A 25652-nucleotide genomic window follows, 5' to 3' on the forward strand; every position below is an offset into this window, starting at 1 on the left:
CAACCAAGATTCACTAAGGCGTATATATATTTTTTCTTTTTTTTTTTTTTAAGTAAAGGCTAATATAGATACCCACACTCCAATTGGTCCCATTCCAGGTCCTCCTCCTCCATGGGGAATGCAAAAGGTTTTGTGAAGATTTAAGTGAGAGACATCAGAGCCATAATCTCCAGGACGACACAGACCAACCTGTAAAGGGAATACTCTGTTTCAAAACATTCTTCCTATGCCACTTAGGACTTATTTCTGAATGCAAGGAGAACAGGTTGAAAAAGATGGTGTATGTTTTTATGTTTTTCTTCGTCATGATGCATCATAAACAGGAAATTGATGCAAATAATATTTTGTTTTAGGAATTCTTAATTACATCTGTAAAGAATGTCTTTGATAAAGGGTTGGCAGACTAAGCCAATTTCAGTGAACAACTCATAAATCTTACAACACATTTCAGGGGAAAATCAAGTAAATGACGATTACTTTCACCATCTGATTTTAATTACTATTCTTGGAAATCTCACATCCTCCCCCAAACACTGTGGCATCTTGCATGGAAGCTGTGTTACAGCCTGAACTGAGTACTGCTGTGCTATTTTTATTCCAAGGACTCCCAGTAGTAAAAAAGTCTGCCTTGATTTTGTACCTGAGCATTCATATTTGCTCCGTCTAAGTAAACTTGGCCCCCATGTTTGTGAATGAGGTCACAGACATCTCCAATCTCCTCTTCAAACACACCGTTGGTGGAAGGGTATGTGATCATGATGGCTGCCAAGTTCTCCTTGTGCTTGTCCACCTGGTGGCAGGGAGGGGAGAGAAAGAATGGTCACTGAGGCTCCTTAAAGCTTCTCAGACTTTATAATGAAAATACAAGTAAAGTCAGACTGTTTTACAGATGGGAAGGAGGCCTATCAGCAGATAGTCAAAGTCACTTATAGTCAGCAAAGGATACTGGGCTCCTTCAGCCATGCCTATGGAAAAAGAGTGACCTCTGAATAAATCAGAATTTTAAATCAGGGAAAAAGGCAGGTATTAAAAGGTGTGTGTATATATATATATATATATATATGTATATACACATATATAGACATATATATATATACACATATATACACATATACATACAAATATATGCATACACATATATATGTGTAAAACACTCTCTTCTGGGACCTTCAGATGACAAAACGAAAATCTGGCCTCCAAGTTAATGTGAAATAATGACCATTCCCCCTACTTTCAGCCGTAGAGTTCTATGACAGCCATAAAAGTTTGTCCAGATGTAGAAATGTGTCCTGCTAATACCTTGCATTGCAAGATTCAGCTGCAGTCAATACACTTAAAAAAGAGAAAAAAAGTAGTTGCCTAGCAACAACTTCCCCCGCAGAGATGGACTTGAACTTTGCTAAAAGGAGGCTGAAATGCAGTTTCAAATGCTTCACATTCATGAACATGGCTTGCTCATTTCCAGTACTAGCTGTGGACCAAAAGGGTCTGCTATAAAAGACTCTACTGTGTACAAAGACTCTTTGAGCAAATCCTACACTAAAGACCCTCAAATTAAAAGAAATCTTACAATTGTCACATAGTTAGTGTCTGAGTGAGGAAAAAAAAAATTACTTATCCTTTCAAAGCATGTATTCACTATTATTGCTTTATTTTTTCTTGTAGGAAAATGTGATTCAGCTGCCAACACCATTACCTTCAGAGAAGAAGTGTTCCTTGAAAATCAAAGATAATTAAATACTCACCATTGCTTTTAAATGAGAAATATCAATGCTCCCATTTTTATCCACTTCAATTGGCTGAATCTTCATCCCTGCCATTTGTGCACTTGCTGGATTAGTACCATGAGCAGATTTAGGAATAAGGCAAACCTTGGAAGGGAAAGAAAAAAGCAGCCTAAAGTATAACTTTATATAGTTTTATATAATAATATATATATATAGTTTTATATATAAAAATTATATAATATAGTTTTATATTATATAATTTATATTATATATTATTATATATTTTATATAAAATATCGTTTTTAAAAATCATAATGTTTTATAATCTACACTCAGCTACAATTCATTATCAAAGTTTTGAAAAAAATCCTGATGGTACCAGCAAATTGCCTATTTTGCGGAACAATGGAACTAAATTTTTAAAGAAAATCCATTCAGGTATCAGCACTTAAATACTCATTACTAAAGTTTCATTTGCTGCATAATCATATTTAGGGATGCAATTCCAGAATATATTTCAAACTTTTAATATACTCCAGAGTATATTTAAATATTTCAAACTTTAAATATACTCCAGAGTATATTTAAAACTTTTTTGCCTCGCCCCACCTTTTCTTAAAACACTAATTTTTTTACAGTTATCAGTCTCCACATGTACAATGACTTGAAAGGAAAAACTGCCTAATTCCAAATTTCCACTCCAACTTCTTCTGGTTTCCAAAGCACTTTCTTCTGTATTCTGTTCAAAACAAAAACTTAGACCAAAATATTTTGGCAATAGATGAGAAACTCAGAGCATACTTTGTACAGTTAACTTTGAAAGAAAAAAAAAAGAGAAGCACTTCTATTTAAATAAAGGTAGGCTCTTGTTAGTCATAGGAAAATGATGCATGTGTCAGGATATTTCCAGACATTTTTTAGGAATTCCACCTTTTCTAAAGACAATAAATATTTCTTTAAAAAACCCAAACAAAGCAAGCCAAACAAAACTCCAGAAATAAACAAACAAAAACAAACATTAAAACAAAAACAAACAAAAAACCTACAGAAACCCAACCAACCAAAAAAACCCAAACGAACAAAAAAACCCAAAAAACCAAAAAATAATTTTCTTCTACTTTATTTTCCTAAGAAACTGTATGATGGCTCATGGAACTCTATCACCCACGGTGATGCTGAGACAAATGTGAATACTTCAAAACCCAGAAACAGAGGGATCCCAGCGCCAGTTCCAGGAAGAACTGTGCCACATCTGTAGCCATTTTATCCGCACTGCTGAAATGCAAAGTGGCTCCAGATGGCCACCAAGGCCTGCTGGGTACCGGCATCGCTGATCACACAAAAAAGCAGGGATGTGAGCTGTCAGCTCATGTCCATCCTTTTTCCCACAAGAGGGCACCAAATCCAAACCAAATCCAAACCAAATCCAAACACGGCCAACTAAGAGAACCTTGAGCTCTGGTTTAATTGCCTTCTCCAGCCTAGGAGAAAATAGCACTTCAGCTGAAAGGCCAACATTTTGTGGGCTTCCTTATTTTCTTATTAATTTTTACTCTTTCCCAAGAGTACCATGACTTTCCTGTAACACTTGAAATCTGTGAAGTGTGAGTACAGTGCAAGCAGACCCCAGGCTCTCCTGTGCAGTTCACCTCTGGGTATTTTCAGGCCACAGAAGTACCCACAGACTTTCTTTCACACCAAAACGGTGAGATTTGGAATAGGAGCACTCAGAGAAGCCTAAGGGTCTTGCATAGAATAAGAGAAATGGCAGATGACATGTAGACAATCAGAAGACAGCTCTCCAAGGAATAAAATTTTAACCTAATTTCATTTCCCACTGAGTAAAACCACTCACAAAACAAAGTCTGTAACTGTAAAGAGTGGTTGCCTTCTACTGAGTTGGATGTGATCCGGATGCAACAAAGAAACAGAGAGAGAAGAAGACAACACTCACATTCAGTTTTAGATGGTTTCCTCACACAGAGGCTATAGTTCCCAGGAGGCCAGCACAGTGATGTGCTTCCATTTTGAGAAGACAAATGAGTCCCAAAGCTCAAGGATAAAATCAGGTTCAAAGGATATGTATGCTATTGCACTAAGGACTTTTCCCTTCTGTTTAGAGCAACTGTATGGATGTGTAAAAAAACAAGACCTAAGTAATCTCAGATTTCCACTAAGCTCATTATGTGGTCCCAAAAAATGTTCCTAAAACTAACTTCCAGTGGCTTAAGTGGGAAGGTACCTATGGATAAATATTTCATGAATGCATGTTAAAGAAAAGAAAAATAGCTTTCACTGTATGGAAAGGTCATCCTAATAGAATATTATAAATATCTGTGCTGGTTCTCTAACATTTAAAGTTACTCATAATTGTGTTTATAATGAAGACACACAGTGAAATGCCAAATATCCTATTAATACAAAACCCCCCAGGTCACTAAAAGAATTGTTTGCACAGTTCAGAAAAGGACCCCCAGTACTGCAGGGCAGCATTCCAAGCAGTATGTATACTGGAGGCAGACAGATCTAAAGTATGACACAAGAAAATGCATTTTAACAACCCACAACTGTGATTTTTAGCATTGAACCTACTGCTACTAAAACATCTCACCGTTTTGGTGGAAAAGAAAGCAATTGCATCAAAAACTAGAAAGGGAATAAGATTAAAAAGAAAAAGTAAAAGGAATACAAAAGCTTTAAAGATAACTGAAGTTATAAAATGGCTTTTTTGAGAAGGATGGACAAATAACTAGAATCCAGCCAGGAAATGAGGATGGATAATAACATAATAAATAATCCTGGAATTAACACATGATATGTCAACTGTGAACCTGGAACAACTGTTCATCATCTTTCAAGACTGAGAGGGTGTCAGATGAAATTATAAATATATCTCAATTTTCTTCCTTCCTTCCTGACTTGCCAACATCCCATAGCCCACCACATGGCATGTTGCTTGGGAATTAAAATGCCATAAGCATGACCTTTCCTGCTTTGCCCTCCTTTCCCTGAGCTTTTGTTGTTGAGCATGCCATTATATGGCACCAAATCCCTTTGGTCAGCCAGGGTCAGCTGTCCTGGCTGTGTCTCTCCCAGCACCTTGCTGACACCCAGCCTCCTTGCTGGGAAAGGACAGGGTCAGGACAGGGCAGTGGCACAGAGAGAAAGCCTTGACACTGTGAAAGCACTGTTCACTATTTGCCAAGAGATCCCTGTGCTACGAACAGTGCTTCCTCCACCATTCCTGTGAAGAAAGTTAAGTCCACCCTAGCCAGACTCAGTACAATCACCCTTCCCTGTGTCATTCTCACATCTGTAAAAACTTTTAAGATGTAACCAAGGATCTTGGTAGGAAGTGTAGAATGTGAAAGCCTATCTGAGGTGACAATACATGACCTAGTTTCTCTCTAGGTGAGTCCCAGATGCTGAATCAACTCCCCACTTCCCACTCAACCCCCTTCCCCACATGAGTATTGACACTTACGGTTCTATGACGTTCTCCTTTGGCATTTAAATAAGCTTTGATTGCAGCCAAGCCTGCGTACTCTCCTTGGGCTCCACTGCAAGAAAAACACAAACACTGTTACACAGCACACAAACCAGCAAGTGCCATCTCTCTGACAGAACTCCAAAACTGTCCACCCTTACCCATGACTTCAGGCAAGTGTCAGCAAATTAAACAGGGCACATTCCTAAGATAACATTACAAATGGACGTGCTTAAATCAACAGCTAGATGTACACAAAAAGAGTAGATGACAAAGGTTATGACATTTTATAAGTTTACACTACAGTGTTAAATCCTTCCGGTGACTGAATGGCTCCACGTTTCTGCACCTAGCAGGGAACTCTGTGCTTGATTACAGTGAGGCAAACTAATACTGAAATGCATAGCAAAGTGTATATCACGAAACATAAAAGGTCTTTCAGTGACAGGCTTAAAGTAAGTTCTTAGAGAAAGTTCTTGGTGTTCATTTTGTATCAAAACTGCTATGGATATAAACAGGCTGCAGCAGTACTCATTAGATGCTGCTTTATTAATTTCAGTGAGCACACAGATCTCAGGCCTCCTTCAGTCAAACCTACTGCACTACCTACCAGTTTCAATAATTAAACACCTGGCAGGTCATACATCTTATTCCTATTCCAAATCTTTATTTTCAGTTCTTGGGGGGAAATATTAAAATAAATAAAAAGACCAAATCATTAAACTTGCAGAAGAAACAAAATAAGATACCATAGTTTTTTTAAAAAACAACTCTTTTGTAATTTAATAATCTGGCATTCAAGAAAAAATTTATTTTAGAAAATTCTTCTATTTTTGGCTTGCACATTTTCTTTGCAGATAAATTTTTGGAATCATGTCTCAAGGTGCAAACACTAGAAAAAAAGTTTCTACCTATTCGGCTGGAAGGAGATTTTGTCATAGCCTGTAATCTCACATAGGTCCTTCTCTAAATCCTTGAAAAGCTGCTGATATCCTTCAGCTTGATCCAGAGGAACAAAAGGGTGGATGTTGGCAAATTCTCTCCAGGTAATAGGCTATAAAAACAAAACAAACAAATATATAAAGAATGTTGTAACAAAATACTCTACAGACAACTCTGTTCTGTTAAACTCTGTGAAGGAATGAAGTTGCCTTGTGGTCAATTAAGTATCAAACACCAAGTATGTTGATCTGCTGCAGGCTTGGAAGACTCTACAGAGGGACATGGACAGGCTGGATTGATGAGGCTAAGGCCAATCACGTGAGGTTCAGTAAAGGTCTAATGTTAACTGATTTAATGTTAACCTTTTAGCTTTTTATTTTGGTAATCAGATTACACATAAAGATTTTGGGTATTATAAAGAGATTAATCCCAAGGCTTAGATGTAGTTTACAGAACACATTTTCTCCCTTTCTCTCTTGTTCTTTTTTTTTATTTTCTCAACAGATTATCATGTCCATGTTGATGTTTAAGCCATAGGATGGTGCAAAGCCTAGAAGATAAGGGGCTAATGTGTACGTCTTAAACACTGATGGACAGATAGCTGTGAAGCCAGTCAAGGATTGTTGATAAGAGCAGACTGTGTAAATAGGCAAGAAAGAACAGGATGCAGGTGAGAAGGGAGCCATATAAAGGTGGAAGTAGAACACTTTCCTGGGACAACAGTCCTTGTTCTGGCTTCTGGATATACTCAGCACAACACAGTACAGCAGAAGTGCAGCAATGAGGCTGATAAGAGGGTATGGAGGTTGATCCAGTGGGGCCAAATCAAGATCACCGAAGACCTCCAAAGCCCTCTGGCCCATTTCCAGAATGGCCTAGAAGAACTGTGCATGGACTATGCATGATAATTAATTTGCATAGAGAACAGGAAACTTATCTTCAGGGTTGAGAAAACTCATCTATAAAAGGTAGAAGCCTCAGTGCACACGTGCCTAGGACCCTGGACACAACATCAACAGCCCTACAACTGCCTGGAAGGAGGCTGCAGCCAGGTGGGGGTTGGTCTCTCCCCAGGTAGTAACTGCTAAGGGAAGAGGCTGAGACTGGATTTAAAGAAAAATGTATTCACAGAAGGGGTTAACAAGCATCTGAATGGCCTCCCTAAAGAACTGCCAAAGTCAACACCCCCTGAAATTGTTTATAAGATCTGTAGATATGGTGATCAGAAACAAGGTTTAGTGATGGGCTCAGAAGTGCTAGGATAACAGCTGGACTTAATCTAAAGGTTGTTTTCCAACGTAAATGATACTATGATTTTCAGTAACCATTTTCTAACATTAAGAATATGCTTAATAATTCTTAATTTCTCCTACTACTTAGTTTCACCTACCCTTACACAGAGCTGTGAGATCACAAGGTAAACAAAGAGGAGTTGCCTAGAATAGTATTAGTTTCACTTAGAGGAAATATACAAGAGATAAAACAGTGAGGGGAAAGAGAGAAAGCAGTGAGAGAAAGGAGACAAAGGAAACTATTGAAAGATTAAAGTGAGAAGACAACAGGAAGAGAGCAAAGGAAGCACATTCCAAGTCAAAAAGTAATTTGGTAATCAAATAGCCTGGCTAAAGGTCTGCTTCATGTGCTATCAGCTAGAAAAGTGAAGATATCTGGGGACTCTTCAGCTGGGGAAAAGGGAATTATCCTAAGAAATTGCAAACTGAAAAAGAAGCATGACTTGTCAGTCCCATGTGACTGTCTATATTTCTGAGGATTTGATTTTACGATCTGTAAAGTAGACAGAATTTAGGTAATACAACATTGCTTGAGGGAACAGGACTGCAAAACCTAATTCCAAAAATTATTTTCATCATTTTTTTCAAAATCAAGTCTTCAAAACCACATACTCTCCTACTGTTGTTGCAGTCCTACTTGTGCTTTTCAGAACGTTTTCTTAGGGGAAAAGGGAGAGGGTGACTTTAGCTACCCATGAAACTGCCTCCTCAGGTGAAGTATTAGACGAAGAGCAGGCTTTACTTCTCCACAATGACACCTGCTAGATAGTTTGCTCATTTGGATATCAAGTGAGAAAGTATTATTGCAACTTACTGTGAGTTCAGCTGAACTATTGAGCTTCATTGTGCAGGAGCCCTAAAAATATAAACACATATCAGTATTTATCGAATTACATAAACACATAGGTAAGTACATAATTTCTTTTTGGTAAATACCTACCAAGGGAATCATGCTGTGAACAAGGGAAATATCTTTGTTTTCTAATCTTTTCATGTACCGCACAATATTTGTCTCAGAGTGATAGCTGGAGAACACAAAACACAGTGTTAAGGCAAGAAGCTGTACCAGCTGATACATAGGAAAAGGACAAAAAAAGAAGTAAGACTGAGGACAGTTATTAATATATACTAAGTAGTTCTTTTCAAATTGGCACTTTAAGCTTGCTAATAGCAACACAGGTTAAAAATGCTTATTATTATCTCAGTAATACTATCGGTAAATATGGAATACAAGGATACCATGTCCTCGAATGGTAAATTGTACAATGCAGTAGATTACTGGAAAGATACATTCCCTCAGTGGTCATGAGTATTGCTGTGCTCATTTAAAATGAGAGGATAACTAAAAATGCTACTAAATAGCTTATTTTAGAGTAACGAGTTACTCTATGAATTTAGATACAAAACTGTCCTCAACTGACTCCACTGCTGGTTTTGAAAGGAGATGTTTCAGATTCCCTAAAAATGGCAAACATACATTCAGATTCCCTAAAAGTAGAATCATACATTCACAAACCTGTTGAAAACCTGGTGTGTCAAGAATTTGGAAGTTCTCTTAAATGGGGTGCTAAGGATGCCTTTGGTTTCCTCACCCATACCTTCAGCAATTAGCTCCTTCAACAAAAAGAAATAGAGTCAAATATTTTCATGGATTTTTTTTTTTTGTAGTCAGCTTCCATTAGAACTAGCTTATGAACTAGTTTACCTCACTTTAGTCAGATTTTAAGGTAAAACCCCCACCTTTAATATCATATGTATCTGTATATACCTAGCATGACAACAGCAATATATCAAAACTGGGTAGCTTTAATGTCTCAGTAGTCCTCACCTTGCAGGTATTGCTGCGAAATGCTAATGACATGCAACAAAAATTCCAGTGGGGAAAGAGCTAACTGACCCCCTCTCCTAACCATTACAGAAGTAATACCCTAAATGCAACGTGTCCAAGACGACCGAAAAAACTAAGTGTCGCAACCAGAAAACGGCATTATAGAAATCCTTTATTTAACACTACCTCTTTATTTAAGAAAGGATCAGAAATTCTTAATATTTAACAAATGTTTATCATATAGAAACCCACTATACAAGACCAGTTTTAGTTTTCATTAAACTCTGGAAGCATTCAGATAATTTAATCCAGATGTCCTATTATGTACTTACAGAAGAAGACTCGCAACCAAAAATCCATAATATGTCATCTAGATCTTTCTCATTTACAGTTTCATCAAGTGATACTCCAAGCTATGGACAAAAGCACCAGTAATTACTCAAAGCTGTTTATTCTAGAGACATAGTACATATAGTTTATTCTAGAGAATAAAACATATGTTTTGGTCAAGAAAAGCTTTCCAGAAACACAAGAGGGAAAAAAAAAAATCAATCTACCCAACAATATGTAAACATATGTATTTATAGATATTTATGATATAAAAATTTATTTTATTTATATAACATTTTCCGGTTACTTCCTTTACCCTCCTAAACCATCCAAGCCAGATGGCTCAGAAACTTTGAGATTCATGATCTCCTTTCTAGTGTTTCTAAGTGTTTTTTACTTAATAGGAAAATTGCCCATTCTCCTGTAACACCCCTTCCCCCTATTCCAATTTACAGAACATACTGCACTTTGTGAAGACTCCTTTAGTGCCAACCAAAATGTGGTTTAGATTTCAGTCTGCCTTCAAACACTGCCATAGAACCTGAATTCTGGATGTCACCTTGTACTTCATCATTAAATTTTAGAGTCCAGAGTCTCCCCACTCTACCCCTTAGTGGCATATTTAATACGAAAAGATTAGATAATCTTTTTAATTGGCATAAAATGAAAACAGAATCATTATTTCTGGATATTAACAAGTTCATTCTTTATATCATCTTTATAATTGATGGCTATATCTGAGCAAATTATAAGATCTTAAATAATTTTTTTTCTGTTTAGTACATGTAATGATTAGAAACTTAATGAAGAAAATGTCAAACAACAAAATTTCTGAATTAATCAAAGGTTTAAAAAGTTGCTTACTCTGCCATCACTATAAATCCGAAAATTTATCTTTCTAAGAGCTGCCCTGTCCAAAACCTCTTTGACTGAGCATCCACACGTGATCGTCAAGGTATCAAAGAATAGATCATGATGTAGTTTATGACCAGCTCGCCTGAGACCTGTAAAAAACAGTAAATTAATTCTATTATATGCACAGTGTATGGTTTGCTCAGGTGGCAGCTACAAAGCAATGCTATGTATCTCATAAATAAATGCTTTTACATAATAAAGCAAAATACATTCCTTGTGTAAAGAGCAGCAAAATCACCATCTTTTTATTGAAATGGTAATGTGTATGAAATGCAAATAAATCAGATTCAAACCTAAGTAATAATGCAGATTGAGTCTAGGGAAGGTAATTCTGATACATCATATCTGACATATATACAACAGCAGAGTGGGTATATGAATGCAATAAGGACAAAATAATAAGATTGGAAAGATATTAATGGATATGAGGTGCCACAGAGCTTGCCATAAGAAAGTTTACAGTCTTAGGGTTTTTTGCGGTAGCAAGAGGTCTTCTGGCTAAACTGGCAAATAAAGTATGGATGTTTCTTACAGTAATCCCTTGGTTCCAAACATTCCCATTTTGTATAGCTCCTTCTGAGAGCAGTGGTAGTATTATCAGTGAAAAAAAAAGCCCTACCAGACCACATAGTCCAGATGCAACCATTATTTTCTGCTACAGATTTTGTGCTTTTCTTCAGCTGTTAAGCTTTGGGATTTCAATGTTTGTAGCAGGCATGATACTCCACCGAATTTAACTGAAATGTTTCTATTGCTTTAATATCATTTGTTACCTTCTTTCGCTATGTTATTTATACTCTGTGCAGATTTCTGTATGTAAACCAGGATGGTCCATCAGAAGAGGTAGATGCTGGCAAACAGCAGTTCAACAGTAACATCTAGGCACTCACTCTGTAGACTTCTGTTAGTTTCCCAAGAAAACAGAAGCAATGCCTGCAAGTTCTTATCACACAGACACCTTATTCTTGGATGTCATTACCAGAACTACACAAAAACTACCAGCTGTGAATTTTGTATTAAAATGGCCTCACTCAACTTGAGAGAGCACACATCAGATGGACACCCCTGCGCCCACCCTGTAAGTTTATTTAAGATGTGTTTTTTAAGAGGTAAGGATTTTAGAACAGTTCCTGTAAACATTAAGTACGCACCTTCAGCCAAGATTAGAGCAGCATTGTGAACTCGTCTTGCAATGTGCCTCAGTCCATCAGAGCCATGGTATATACCAAACATGGCTGACATATTAGCCAGAAGAGCCTAGGATCCAAATACAGTTCAGAACATTGTTATTGTGAGCAAAGACTACTTCATGAAAGTTGAGTGAAAAGTTTCTTTAGCACCCAGAGACAACAACATATCCTCAGCTGATGTTATAGCTACTCATCTATTGCCTACAAAATAAAAGGAGGGAAAGGCAAAATACTTTTATGAAACTATAAGGACTGATTATGAATTCAGTGCTGTTTAAATTGTAATTGTTTTAGCAATTAACCTGTACTTAAATTCAACTACTGCAACAAAGATGCTTAAAGACTTTAAAGTAGAGGATCAGTACAAAAAAAATATAGAGTATATCCTGAATACTAAGTATATAAACTTGTGTCAATAATAATCTCTTAAAATCTGTCACAACATTAAGAGCAGCAGGAAGGCAATGATAGGAGCAAAAAAATGTTATGACCTTGTCTGGCTGGAGGTGTTTGGAAGTATGCTGAAAATAACTATTTTGGATACTGTTGGAACTCTGATACTTACTTAATCATGGTATTTTCCTGTAAAGATATTGCTTTGGTGATGTTACATTCTTGCATCAAATCACATAGACAAAAATGTAAGTTGTGACAATTTGAGTAGTCAGTTTTACAAATAAAAAGTTTACTTCTCCTGTCTTGAGTTGGAAATTTCAGACCATTGGAATTCCCTTCTCCATTATGAAGAGTTCTAGTTTATAACAAACATGCCACTACTCAGTGGTGTTTATGCTACAAGACAGATTCATGACACTGCAAGAATTCACGACTACAATCAGAAAACAGTAAAACTCTCTTTTCAAGCAGATCCCATTATTCAAAGGACTCAAAACAAATGAACAAATACCAGAATATTTCTATGTCCTTTAATTTCCTACTAAAATCTCTCTAAAGTATAGGTAGCTCATTGTTCAACTGGTTCCTTTCTAACCCTGAAAATAAAGTGTAAGTTACCTGTGCTGTGCAGATGTTGCTGGTAGCTTTATCCCTCCTGATATGCTGCTCTCGTGTTTGTAAAGCAAGCCGGTACACTTCCTTCCCACTTGCATCTCTAAGCCACAAGTGAAAATGTTGCTTCTGTTACTTTAAAATTACAGTTATATATGACGCAGAACTTTATGCATGCTAACCTGAAACTAGTTATTTGTCCTCAGAGACAAATAACTCCAGAAGGGTGCTGGAGAGAACAAAGCGTAAGTCAGGCCAGTTGCAATACCAAACAGAGCAAGACTAAAGCACCTCTAGATTTCTGTTTATATCACAGCTGGTCAGATAGAGCACACAGTGAAATTCTAAGCAAACTACAGGAAATTTGGTATTTGCCTTAAAATGACACAGATGATTGCAACTATTTTAACTGAAAAATAATATAAATTAAATATTCCTAGGCTTATTGATAACTGTGAATGTTTTAGTTATTTTGGTTACTGAAGAACTTCTGGATAGTCTCTGTGACAAAGACAGGCAGTCTTCCTAGTGACAATTACTTTGCATTTCAATTATTACTAGTTTGACATCTTGCCAAAAGACACAGTACATCACCATCAGTGACTATTAAAAGCAGATCTTGCATACTCTCTGCATAACTATAATTTGAACTAGACTAAGTTCATTCTAGATTATTTTGGAGGTTCACTGAATTTTCTACTTCCTTCCATTTATGTTTTATAAGATTGGATGACAGAAAAAGTCAACACAGAATATGCAGGGTAAGTTAGCTTGCAAGGCCTCCTGCCACCACAATGAATCCACTCTGCTTTTGGTTATCTCTTCACCCCACAATGCCACAAGAACTATAGACAGTTCCTTGCAAATGGAATTCTTGAAGCTTGCTTCCTCAAAACTGAAGGCAACTTTTAGTCTCACAGTTTTCAAAAAAAATAGGGTGCTCAGTACAACACCATGGTCACCTGTTGTTCACAAAGGCTGCACAAGATGGTCATAGGGTGTTTTTTATGGTTTCTTATGTATTACTAGAATCTCTGAGGGGAGACTTTAGACAGAATATCAGGTAAAAGATTTTCAAATAAAGGGTTCTAAAGCATTGGAACAGGCTGCCCAGGAAGTGACAGCATCATCATCCCTGGAAGTCTTCAAAAAAAGTGTGGATATGGCACTAGAGAACATGGTTTAGTGGTGAACATTGTGGAAGGTTGATAGTTGGATATGATGATCTTGAAGGTTCTTCTAACCTTAAGGACTCTACGACTCTGCGACTTCAATCTTCACTTAATGGCAGGGGAGCCCTTACCTTGTGACACCCACCATTCTGCCCGGCATCATTCTCACTAGATTTTCCTTGACAGCAAAGAATGCTGCGTGGGGTCCCCCATAGCACAGTGGGACGCCAAACCTCTGGGAGTTACCCAGGACGACATCAACCCCAAACTCTCCAGGAGGCTTCAGAATACAGAGGGCCAGAAGGTCAGTGGCACAGCAGGCGAGAGCCTGGGAACAGAAATGCACAAAGAAGTCAGCCTCTCTTCTAAAGGAATGGGGTTTACATGGGAGCCAGGTTTTTTAATTTAGTTTCAAAGAAGTCCACATCACTTGCATGGAGCTGAAGTGCAATGGTTGTAATGGTTATGAATTGCACATAGCTGAGACTGTATCTCATTAACACTTAAGTTTCTGTGAATATGGCTGTTTGATGCATCAGATTGATATCTGTGTGACCAATCAAGTTTACCCCATTCTGATGAGCTCTTTCAACAAGTTCAGAGAAGTCTTCGATCTTCCCTTCAGTGTCTGGATACTGAAATAACACTCCACTGACATCCTTTCCACTGAAATCCATCTCATGGGGTAATTTGATCTCAGTAATAACACCTGTATAACTGGAGACAAAAACATGCAGAAGGTAAAATATTCAAACCGTCTCCAAACTTGGAGTGATATTTAATAAGATATTTTCATGGACTCATATATGACTCTTCTCTTTAACATACAGAGAGTTGAACATCTTTGCAGCACTAAACACGAAGTTTCACGTCATGTTATACAGTACTAAAGAAGAACTGCATTCAATATCACCATCAGAAATACAGAGCAAAGCAAACAGAGAATCTTAAAGATGATACTTGCTTCCTAGTAAAAGAAAAAAATGACCAAACTGAATTCAACAGTCAAATGTATATAGTTGTGCAACAATTTAAAGGAAAAATTAAATAATTTCTTTATATGATATGTTTAGTGTCTTTTTAAAGGTCTTTAATTTCTATGCAGTTGCATTTGAACTAGAAGTAATGCCAAATGATAACAGACTTCTGCTTTTAGTTTGCAAAGAAAGCACAGGCCAGAAATGTTAGGTCTACAGCAAAAAGGCACAGATGGAAAATGATTCAGTGTAAGGGAAAATGTATGGTGGAAAATGGAGGAAAACATTACTTTGCTCTAGTTTGGACCACTGCTATAGTTTGAGGGTGGCATCGGGCATCTACATAGAACTTTCTCCTTTTGTTGTGTCTGTTAAAAAAAGAAAAAGAAGGTTTACACATCAATAATATATTGTTTTCCATGGAAATAAGTTAGCTTATTTTCTAGAAGTGAGTTTTCCTATGTAAAAAGGCAGTTGAAAATATTAGTTACTATAACCAGATTAAGTGTAAGATTGAATCAATTTCTGGCACGTTTACATTAAAAAAGTTCATTTTAGACACTCAAATGAGAATCATACATGGCAAAAACTGAAACAGAACAGGGAGCTAATTTCAAAAGCCACGAGAATAACTCCACACATTCTTCTAAAGAAATACAACCGTGGTCTTTAATACAGATTTTTCAGTGTTGCCCTGCATAAAAAAGAAGTGAGCCATTCAAGTAGGTAAAGGGAGATGAAGAAGATGGGTCCCTGCTGACAGCAGTGGGGATAGAACTAGGTGATCTTTAAGGTCCCTTCCAACCCAAACCATTTTATGCTTCTGATAAGTTTTCTCTGGTAAGCAGAATTTTATGTCACACTGGGGCTTTGAACTAGCGAGTAGTTAGAAAAATATTTTTACACATATGAAACTACGATTACACAGTCTCTGTTGTGTAATCACCTTCCTGATACACAGTTCTCAGTGACCTTCAATAATTTCTCATATTTAATTTGATTTGCAAATCCCTTTTACATGGCCCTACAACAGGCATCCACGAAAGTAGTTTCACTTTTAGCAACTTAGAATTATGTACTCCACACTTTCTTAAAAGCTTCAGTTAATCACTGATGGAAAAAGATAATGCACATCTTCAACTTTCATGGCCACAAGAGACTCGGGCCACAGTCCATTAGATTATGTGATAAAAGGTCCTGTGCATCCCCCAGAGAGAGGCAATGGCAGGTGGGGAAGCCCAGATAACACCTTGTCCCTGCTGCTCCCTGGTACTTCTCAGGGAAAATCAGCCCAGCACAGACCCACCTCCACAAGTGTGGAGGAGCAAAGAGCCCACCAGGCAGGTGCAAACTCCAATTCATTAATTAACACAAACAGGCACACCATCTGGGTGCCTGCCCCCACTTGGCAAGCAGACATTACAGAATAAACAAGGAAAGCATTTGGGGATTGCAAATGTGTCTTATTATTACATGTTTGGGGGGAAAACAATACAGTTAAGTGATTCTGTGAGCAATAATTGTAGCAAAATAGCAGAGTAAGGGACAACTGGGACAGTCACATATAAATAGTTGGTTGCTGAAGTTCTTGCACCTAACTAGTGAAGTCTGTCGTCTCTTCTTGTTAAATGCCTTTCTGATTCCTTTCATGGGTTAGGGGACTCCATATACTCTGTGTGTGCATGAGTGAGTGCTGCTGGAGTCAGACCACAAAGGATCCACGTTTCCATAGTGCAGCAATTGAAATGACTGGAGGGAGTGGAATGAAGTGAATGCCAGCAACTGGAGCAGCACATCAGCCAGTAGGAGCCCTTGTGTCTGTGGTGGAATCAGTGGAAGCAGGTGTGTGTCTGCCAGTAGCTGGGCTGGTATCCTAGGCAGGGCAACTAGACTCCTTCCAGTATGTTCATGTCTCTGTTTTGCAGGGGAGGTGGGCACAGCACTGTGGGATGTGGATTCAGGGTGAGAGGGAGGGATCCCTCCCTGGCATCCTGGTAGAACTCCTCCTTCCAGTGCTGCCCAGGAGATTGTTTGCCAATTGCCACAAGTAAGTACACACTGCTGTATTGTGTTCAATCTGTGTCACCCAAACCCCCAAAGGCCTTTTCAGAAAAGCTGCCTTTCAGCCTGCCAGACCCCATCATGTACCCCATATGCCAGGGACTGCTTCTCCCCCAGCTGCAGGACTTTGCACTTCCCCTTGTTGACCATCATAAGGTTCCTGTCAACCCATTCTCTCCTGTCCAAGTCCCCCTGGAAGGCACCACAACTCACTTGTCCGTCATCTGATCCTCAAAGTTCTGCATCATCAGCAAGTTTGCTGAGAATACGATCTGCCCTATGACACTGGATTGGACCCAGTGTTGCCCCTGGCTTATAATAACTGTCCTCCACCTAAAGTTCATGTCACTGACAAGCACCCCCTGGGCTGACATTCAGACAGTTTTCCATCTATCTCTCTCCCACCTCATTCAGCCCATATTTTTTGGTTTCTCTGTGGGGATTTAAGGGAGACCCACTGCTCTCCCCTCCCCTTCCCCCCCCACCCAGTCACTCAACTGTAGAAAGTCATCAGGTTGGTCAAACATGACCTCCCTCTGTGTTAATTCATGCTCATGACCTCTTATCCCCTTCTTGTCCTTTATATGTCTGGAAATGGTTTCCAGGGGTAGCAGTTGTTCCATCATCCCACTGATGGACGGAGGTGAGGCTGACTGGCTGGTAGTTCCCTGCATATTCATTCCTCCCTTCCTGGAGACAGGAGTGTCATTTGCTTTGCTCCACTGCTGAGGCACCTGTCCCAGCCACTGTGGTTGCTCAGACACAATCAAGGGTGGCCTCTTGTTTGTATCAGCAGGCTCCCTCAGCAGCCACAGGTGCAGCACATCAGGACCTGTGTAAGTCCTGTTTGCTTAAGTATTCTCTAGCCCAACCTTCCTCCAACAAGGGTGAGTCTTCCTTCCTCTAGAACTTCTCCTACATCCCTAATTTTCTGAAGGCCTTAAATATCCAAGTTAATTTACATCAACACTAGGAAGTTCTCTGGAGGCGTGGCAACATGGGCTCCAGTTGTTTAGTGAACTGCTCACAGTAAGAAGGCCACACTCAACTTCAATCCATTGCCTGCACAGGGAGAGATGCCTTCAGATTCCAAAATTACTTCCTGCTGTGATTTAACCACACTTTTAAACACAGTACCTGTGACATAATTGCATGGCTTCTGCAGCAGCTGTCCCTTCATCCAGCAAAGACGCGTTAGCCACATCCATTCCTGTGATATCACACACCATAGTCTGGTAATTTAGGAGGCTCTCCAGCCTGCCCTGGGACACCTCTGGCTGGTAAGGAGTATACTGGGTAACCCTGTCAGAAAAAAGTTCTGAGTTTGGGTCTAAGAAAATAAATGTGTAACAAAGTTATGGCAATATATAACTGAACTGTATCACATAAAAAATAAATAAGATTTCATTAATATAGAAATTTGTTAGAATATAGTTATCTTTAAACAGTGTAATTTTTACCTTCTGGTGTTGACTTAATTTTTTACAGAACAAGAATTCTGTTTCTCCATTTTGAAAAGAGAAATTACTTTTGAAACCGACATGCAAGAACATTATGGAGAAGGAAAGAGTAAGCAGACTGAGTGTGGAAAAATTTAATCAAGTTACAATATTCAAGGGAGAATATGTTGTTCAATCATATCTAGATATTGCCACAATTTTTCAATACTGTTTCTGAAGACCTTTATTTATCAAGTCTTCTCCACCCTTTTAAGAGGAAAAAGGCTTGATATTTCATGAAATCAAGTTCAGAAGTATGCAATCCTTGTGAAATGACAGTTTCCATATGTCAGTGGAGGGAAGTCAGACTGATGACAGTGTTATCTGTTGTCATTTGGTGAACAAAACAGTAGTGCAATATAAGCAACTCCTTTAAAAATGCAAGAATCTAAGGGACACACTCTATTGTAACAGTCCAGAAAACAAAGCAGCATGGGTCCAGGGATGAAAGGCAAAAACAGAGGTCAGACTCTCCTCTCTGCTGGAAATTTGGGCACTGGATTACACAGTATTTCAGGACAGACTTTACGCCAGATTGAATTTAGAGTAGCAGCCAGAAACAAGTGGTAAGTGCGAACACTTGTGGCCTCTGTTTTCTAGTGATGGAAGAAAACAGCAGTTTGTTTCCCTAAAAGGGCAGTAGCACGTCTTAGACTTCTGAAAAATGAAGTGAAGGTATAAGCTTTCCAGAAAAACTCCAGTATTTGGAAGCTCAAGTTGTGTAAAATCAACAGAAGGTGAAAACCAAAGTTCTTTTAAAAACAAGCTGGAGAACTTGGTATTCAGCAGGATGAGAGAAGCAACAAAACAGTAAGGTGAGAGAGAAAGCAGGAAAATGTCCTGAAGAGAACGTAAAAGCTAGAAGGACATATTCAGTAAGTGAACTCAAAGTGTAATATATAATGCCAATACATTAACCATCTCATTAAATGAAACCTCTGCTTGAATTATTCACATACACTATTAAGTACAGTAACAGAAAGAATAGCTATATATAGAGTACATAAATCTTGATGATTTTCCCCAAAACCTGTAGGGTTTTTTTCTTCATTTTTGGCCAGTTCCAGCACTAAACTAATTATCGTCATATGACTGCATAGTTCACAAGTGAGACCATGTCCCAGACTACATGTAACCTTGCTAATCCCAATAGTAGGGCTTTTTTTTTTTCTCCACAGCAGCTAAATCCAGTGCTCAGTTTGCCAGATAAACTTGCAATCTGGTAGTATTAAGAATTCTTTTCTATATGGTCCCCCTGCCCACACAGTTCTTACCAATAAAAAGAATTATTCCAAATGCCTTTGCATGAGCAATGATTTTTATTGATTAGTAGAAGAAATTTCTCTGTACCTAAAGTTTTACAACTGTGCTCTCTCACTTTATTTCACCTAAGAGCTATTTCTTGTATTTTAATTTGTAGAAGGAACTAGAATTAGACTAACAAGAATTAAAACATTATGATTAATTGAAATGCACTAGAGAACTCCTGCTCCACATAGCTGGGAAAGTACACTCTATTACAAAACAAAATTAATGAAGCCTTATGATTTTGATGTTGTGGTTTTCAATGGTCAACACAGTTGAACAAATCAATTTCAGAAAGATGGAAAAAAATCAACCAAGAAATCTTGAATTCCAGTACTGTCACAAGCTACTAGGAAACTTAACAGTTCCATAAATAAATACACCTCTTATAACATAAGCACACTTATTTAAACACTCCTTTTAAAAGGGTTTTTTGGCATTTTTAATATCTACATATTGATTGTACTTCTCTACAAGTTCTTCAAAGAAAATATCTGGATTTAGTCTGCATTCTGTGTTCTGCCTGAATCAATGCTACATAAGTGACTTTTTAAAATAATTTAAAAGCAAACTCTCTAAAAGTAATTATTGCACAGTATGTAGCTATTTTCAGAATGCAATGCTTTCATTACATTCTGAGTGTTACTAGCTAACAAATTTAGTAATTTACACTAGAGATGTGAAAGACTTTCAAGGATGCAGGCATCCTTGGTACATGTTTGTATTTTTATACATTTAGTGTCTGGGAGCAAAGGAATCAAGTAAGTTGAACTTTGAGATTTCTAGTTGCTCCAGCAAATGCCAATCAAAGTAAACACAAGTAATGCAAGGGAGACAGAATAGACCAGAAGCAATAAGCCTGAGCTTGTAGTATTTCCCTTGGAGCTGCAATGTGAAGAGTGTCAGCATAAAAAGTGTTGCACACCCAGCAGAAATAAGAAGTCTGGTTTCTTGAACAGTTTCCATAAAGCCTGCATAGCTAGTTAGCACACATATATATTTTCTCTCCAACAAACATTTTAGCCTTCACTTTAGCCATCTAATAGTTTAGCTTTTAGCCATCTAGTTTGACTTTACTGGACAGTACAGGAACAGATTTCTGGACAAGTTGTCTCAGTTGCTTCACTAACACTACATAATGTTTTAGGGTTGAAAAGTCTGCAGTTCATTTTGTTCCACTTACTTTCTAGCTGTTCTTGTCTTTGCTTCTATCAAACAATAATTTTTTTCCTGATACTGTATTGAAATACTTAGATTGCATATGTTGCAAAAAATGAACAAGGATAAAGTGAAATAAAACCTTGCATAAATGTATTTCATATTGACTTCAAACACTGCAACTTTTCCACCAGTGATGCAAATAGAGCCAACAAAACTAAAATTAAGTAAGACTTAGAGGTCTACAGATATGTAGACCCATTTATGGCAACCCAAAGTATAAAAAACACATAACATCTAAGTAACAATGACTTTTTGCACTGAGTAATATGATCCTTTGGTTAGTTGTGGAATTTTTTGTTGTTTGGATTTTTAAAATATATATAAAACCTTTAAATACTGATTTTACTAAAATAACAATTAGTCAATAATGAAGTGTTTAAAGTAAAGTAACTAATTTTAATACAGTATAAAAGATGCATCTTAGTGACTGAGTAATAGAGGAACTTGTAAACTAAATCCAAAAATGCAAGGTGACATTCAGGCTGCTGAAAAGTGGGAGTCAACTTGAAATCTAGCTTTTCCTGTTGCATCATTCCTGAGTTACAATTCTTTAGAAACTGAATTGTCAGCTGGATGATCAGAACCAAGTACAATATTCTCAGCCTTTTCATAGATGAATTATCTTATTATGATAGTTCAATTCACTGGTGTTCACCAAAGAATTATTTGTTTAGACAAGACAGGAACTCACTTTATGGATAAAATTCAAACCCTAGAAGGTCTCTGGTTAAAAAAAAACCAAAAACCAAACCAAACCAACAACCAAAAAAACCCACACAAACAAACAAACAAACAAACCACAACAAACAACCAAAAAAGCCAAAAAACCCCAACCACCCAACTAACCAAAAAAAAAAAAAAAAAACCAAACGAAAAAACCCCCACAATTAAGTAAGAAATACTAAGAGAACAGACTTTAGAACTTTCTACTTCCTTAGAAGTTTCTTGCTTCCTCATCAGAAAACCATGATCATAGTATTGCGTAGTGTTTAACTACCTCCACCCAAATTGCGTACACCAGTGGAGGAGGGAGCTGTTTTTAATTTAGGCAAAAATTAGGAAAGAATTACTTTCGTTTAGGAGGTAAGTCTGTTTACTTCCTTAAAGCAATCATGTAATCTTGTATTAGTTCATAATATATACGAGCTGTAAATAGAAGTCACAAAACTAGTGGCATATTTTACAGAAAAAAGCATTTTCTAAAGTAAATTTCAAGCTTTAGCATGAACAACACAGTTCCTACACAGTAGGATACACATCATTACCAAATATATGAAAGCCTTAGTAAAAAAAAAAATAGGTTTGTGGGACAAATGTTTACTTACACATATACCTTTAAGAATAAAATGTGGTACATTACCATCCTGCATTCTCCAACAAGTTGCGCGCAATGGGCTGAGGCACTGAGCAGTTGTAATAACCCATCCCTATATAGGACCGCCATATCTTGTTCTTCCTTGCAATATTGTACAGAGTTTCAAGGATTTCATTTTCACCTAATTGGAAAGACAATATGTCAGAATGCTACCACCACATGTAACAGTAACAGTTTTTAACTGAAATGTCTTTTCCCCCTGTGTAAAAAAAAACAACTCATTGGTGGTGGAAGTACAAACAGTAGCAAAATAAAGCACAAGTCAAGAACAGCAAAGATAAAAAAGCAACCTCGTAAAATATTCTAGGAAAGTTTAAATTCTGCCAGAATTTTGAAAATGCAACACCTGAATAATAACAGGGTTCCAAAGCATGTGGAAAGAATAGTGAGAGAAACAGCTGCAGGCAGAAGGAGCTCTTTTTGTGCTAATACAATGTACATTCAAACCAGAAGAGACCCATCTTGCACATGCATTAAAAAGTACCTCAGGAGACATTTTCTATTAGCTGAATCTTTCAGAATCTACATCGCTTGAAGCCATTGCCACCCACAGCTGTCATTTAGTGTTTCTATCGGAGTCATATCTGCACAAAGTAGGCTTACACCAAGCACCCAGGAATAATTTCTTAGTATCATAGAACTTTATTTCTTCACATTTTCCCTAAATTACTGATAAAACAGAACAGTTCTTTTAATTCAATTTTAGCGTGCTTCACCAGTTTATTTTAAAAAAAGGTTAATAAAAGTATTTCTAGTTAAGACATTCCCAATGAGATTAACTTCCAAATGAGTCTGCCAATCTCACTTGAATACATTACAAGAGAATGATTTTGAAGTATACAGAATGAAAGCATTTGCATTCCCTCTCTCCCCCAGCCACAGTTTACTCTTTGGTCTTGCTTCTCACTGTCCTGAAAGCAGTGCAAAAATCATACTGAGTCAACCTGTTCCTAGCAGTCAGTGAATAATGCTACAAACATCTGCCAAAGAGTCATATTTTAAAAACATATTAGTAGCTGTGGATGCAAAAGGATGGTCAGCAGATTGTCTTTAGATCACACAGACAGATAGGTTGGCCCAACCTAACAGACCTGGGTAGAGCTGTACACCAATCCTCCTGGGTGAGGGGAGCAGATGTTTTTTAATTCTTCCCCCAAATCTGACCTCAGGGTTTGCTGTAATGGGACAGTTACGCCAAATTCTGTTCCCTCTGCACCACAACTTGAAGATGTCACTTTGTAATATAATGCCGCAAATCACAGAATTAGAATACCTTGGGCCCTGGGTGTCACAAAGTATCTTCTCTCTGTAAGTTACTCCAGCAAGAGATACCAAGTCAGAATAGTTAATTTTCTAGAATGTGATGGCAAATAATTATCTAGGTTTTGAATTAATTTCTAGAGCAATCACAAACTTCAGCTCTGATATTAGAACTTCAGCTCTGATTTCAAAACTTGTTTTTTTCCTTTCACTCAAGCTGCTGCTATTTCATTTATGCATACAGATTTTTTTTTTCAAAAATCTCCAGGTTTTCAAATAATTTCTTCCACAGTCATATTACACTTTTCAGAGTTTTTTTACTGATGTTCAGTTCTCATTTCAAAGTTTATTTCTTCTCTGCCTTTTACTCAGTGTTACCATTAGATCTAATGTACAAAGACTGATTTCTTAGTTTCAGTAAACTGCATTTTTTTTTCAGGAGAGCTGTTGTATGTTATTAGGTTTGAACTTAGCAATGTCCAGGACAAAGTTTCTGCAATGTAGTGAAAAACTCCACTCCCCAGAACTCTTCCAACAGAGTTTTTAGTAAGAGAGAGGCAGTTGTTTGTTTAAGTGAGCTTTAACATTGTAGAGGCCTTCCTCGACCACTTGCGAAAAGTTTGATGAAAGAGTTTGGTTGCAATTTCAGACAGGCTTGTGCTCTTGCATAATTCAAACATCAATGATTTCTCAGAAATGGTAATGAATTTCCTTGTTTAATTCCAAATTGCAGTTGAAGGCAGAAGCTGGCTATCATTTAACTTGCTTGCTAGCTCAATATCACACAAAAATGCACTGAATGCAGTTTCTGCAGTAAACACATACCACAAATACTGCACAACGTGACAGATAACATTTCCTTTGTTTGCTCAACTGGGCTTTTCTTCTTGAGTTATTTCTCTGCAATTGTAGCCAGCAAGAACTACATGCAGCCACTTAGCTTGTGCTGGAGATCTCTGAAATAAACCTGCTTCCAAACTGATTGAAGGCACAAAGCCAAAGCCTAGTGAGGCTACAAGAAGCTTAGGTAGAGATTGTGCTTAAGAGTAGAACCACACTCCGTCTAGAATACCTATACCGAGAGGTTCCAAGATTGAATACATTTTTAATTATCACATTTTAATGAGCTACCTGTGAAGACAGTTGCATAGTTAATTTTAAGCAGGGTGGCAAAATACTGCAGGGCATACTCCTCCCACTCCTGCTTCACCTTAATTCCCTGCTCCTTTGGTCACTATAAGGACAATGGCAGCAGTACAGCTCAAAACAGATCTCCCACATTTAACATGCCTCTTTGAAGAGATCAGGGATAAAGACTCCTTACCCTTTGCCTTCTACTGCCTTGAAGTACTTCATCACAGTATGTCTTTAGGAAGACAGCTCATAAATATAACTGCAATCCTGAATAAGGGAAGTCAATAGCCCCTGATTTATGTATTAGGCTGGCTTACCTATGACCAAACATAAAACCATGAAGATTTCATTAATTCAGTGTTTACTTTACATTGAAAGGGCTCTGAATTCAAGTAAGAGTGATGCAGGTAATGTTAGAGAGAAGTTAATTCAGAAGCTGGAGTCCGAAGACCAGAGAGCAAGGCAATGAAACAAACCATGCTTACCAGTATCCCCAGCACCAACAGGAGGTGATGGAGGAGGTGCAGCCGGGCCCTCAAAAGCACTGTATGCACAGCAGGAGGGACAGAATCTCAGGCTGGACACAAGGAGAGCCCAGGAGGACAGTCCAGCAATGGAGCAGGGACACCACCTTTTGAGGTTTCAGGTTGTGACTGGGTGAAGCCCTGAGCAATCTGCTCTGAGCCCACAGCAAAGCTTTGAGCGGGGCTGGGTCTGTGTCTCTGTCAGTGGCCTTATTTCCCACTCTGTCAAGCCTAGGGTTCAACAATGTCTTCCCACAATGTTATTTGTGAAAGGGGCCTAACTCTTTATTGATCATTTTGTAAATAACTAATGCTAAATAAATAACTAATGTAATAACTAAAAGCAGATGAATGTGAAACACAAAAGTGATCTTATTTATGCTTAAAAATTAATTTTTAAATTCA

The 25652-nt window shown here is 37.8% G+C and overlaps 1 protein-coding gene across 1 annotated transcript in view; it reads right to left on the reverse strand.

Moving 5' to 3' along the window:
• Window positions 1-25652, reverse strand: part of GLDC (glycine decarboxylase) — a 39423-nt gene that overhangs the window by 6870 nt on the left and 6901 nt on the right. Inside the window, exons 3-19 of the mRNA XM_064404631.1 lie at window positions 22315-22450; window positions 18067-18231; window positions 15159-15236; window positions 14461-14608; window positions 14023-14219; window positions 12726-12822; window positions 11673-11778; window positions 10471-10610; window positions 9609-9689; window positions 8965-9062; window positions 8389-8473; window positions 8263-8304; window positions 6126-6268; window positions 5212-5287; window positions 1746-1871; window positions 641-790; window positions 77-189 (exon numbers count right to left, since the gene is read on the reverse strand). Of these exons, the coding sequence (XP_064260701.1) occupies window positions 77-189; window positions 641-790; window positions 1746-1871; window positions 5212-5287; window positions 6126-6268; window positions 8263-8304; window positions 8389-8473; window positions 8965-9062; window positions 9609-9689; window positions 10471-10610; window positions 11673-11778; window positions 12726-12822; window positions 14023-14219; window positions 14461-14608; window positions 15159-15236; window positions 18067-18231; window positions 22315-22450 (1981 nt within the window). The remainder of the gene's footprint in view (window positions 1-76; window positions 190-640; window positions 791-1745; window positions 1872-5211; window positions 5288-6125; window positions 6269-8262; window positions 8305-8388; window positions 8474-8964; window positions 9063-9608; window positions 9690-10470; window positions 10611-11672; window positions 11779-12725; window positions 12823-14022; window positions 14220-14460; window positions 14609-15158; window positions 15237-18066; window positions 18232-22314; window positions 22451-25652) is intronic.

Source organism: Passer domesticus, chromosome Z, assembly GCF_036417665.1.
Source record: "Passer domesticus isolate bPasDom1 chromosome Z, bPasDom1.hap1, whole genome shotgun sequence".
Lineage (NCBI taxonomy): Eukaryota > Metazoa > Chordata > Aves > Passeriformes > Passeridae > Passer > Passer domesticus.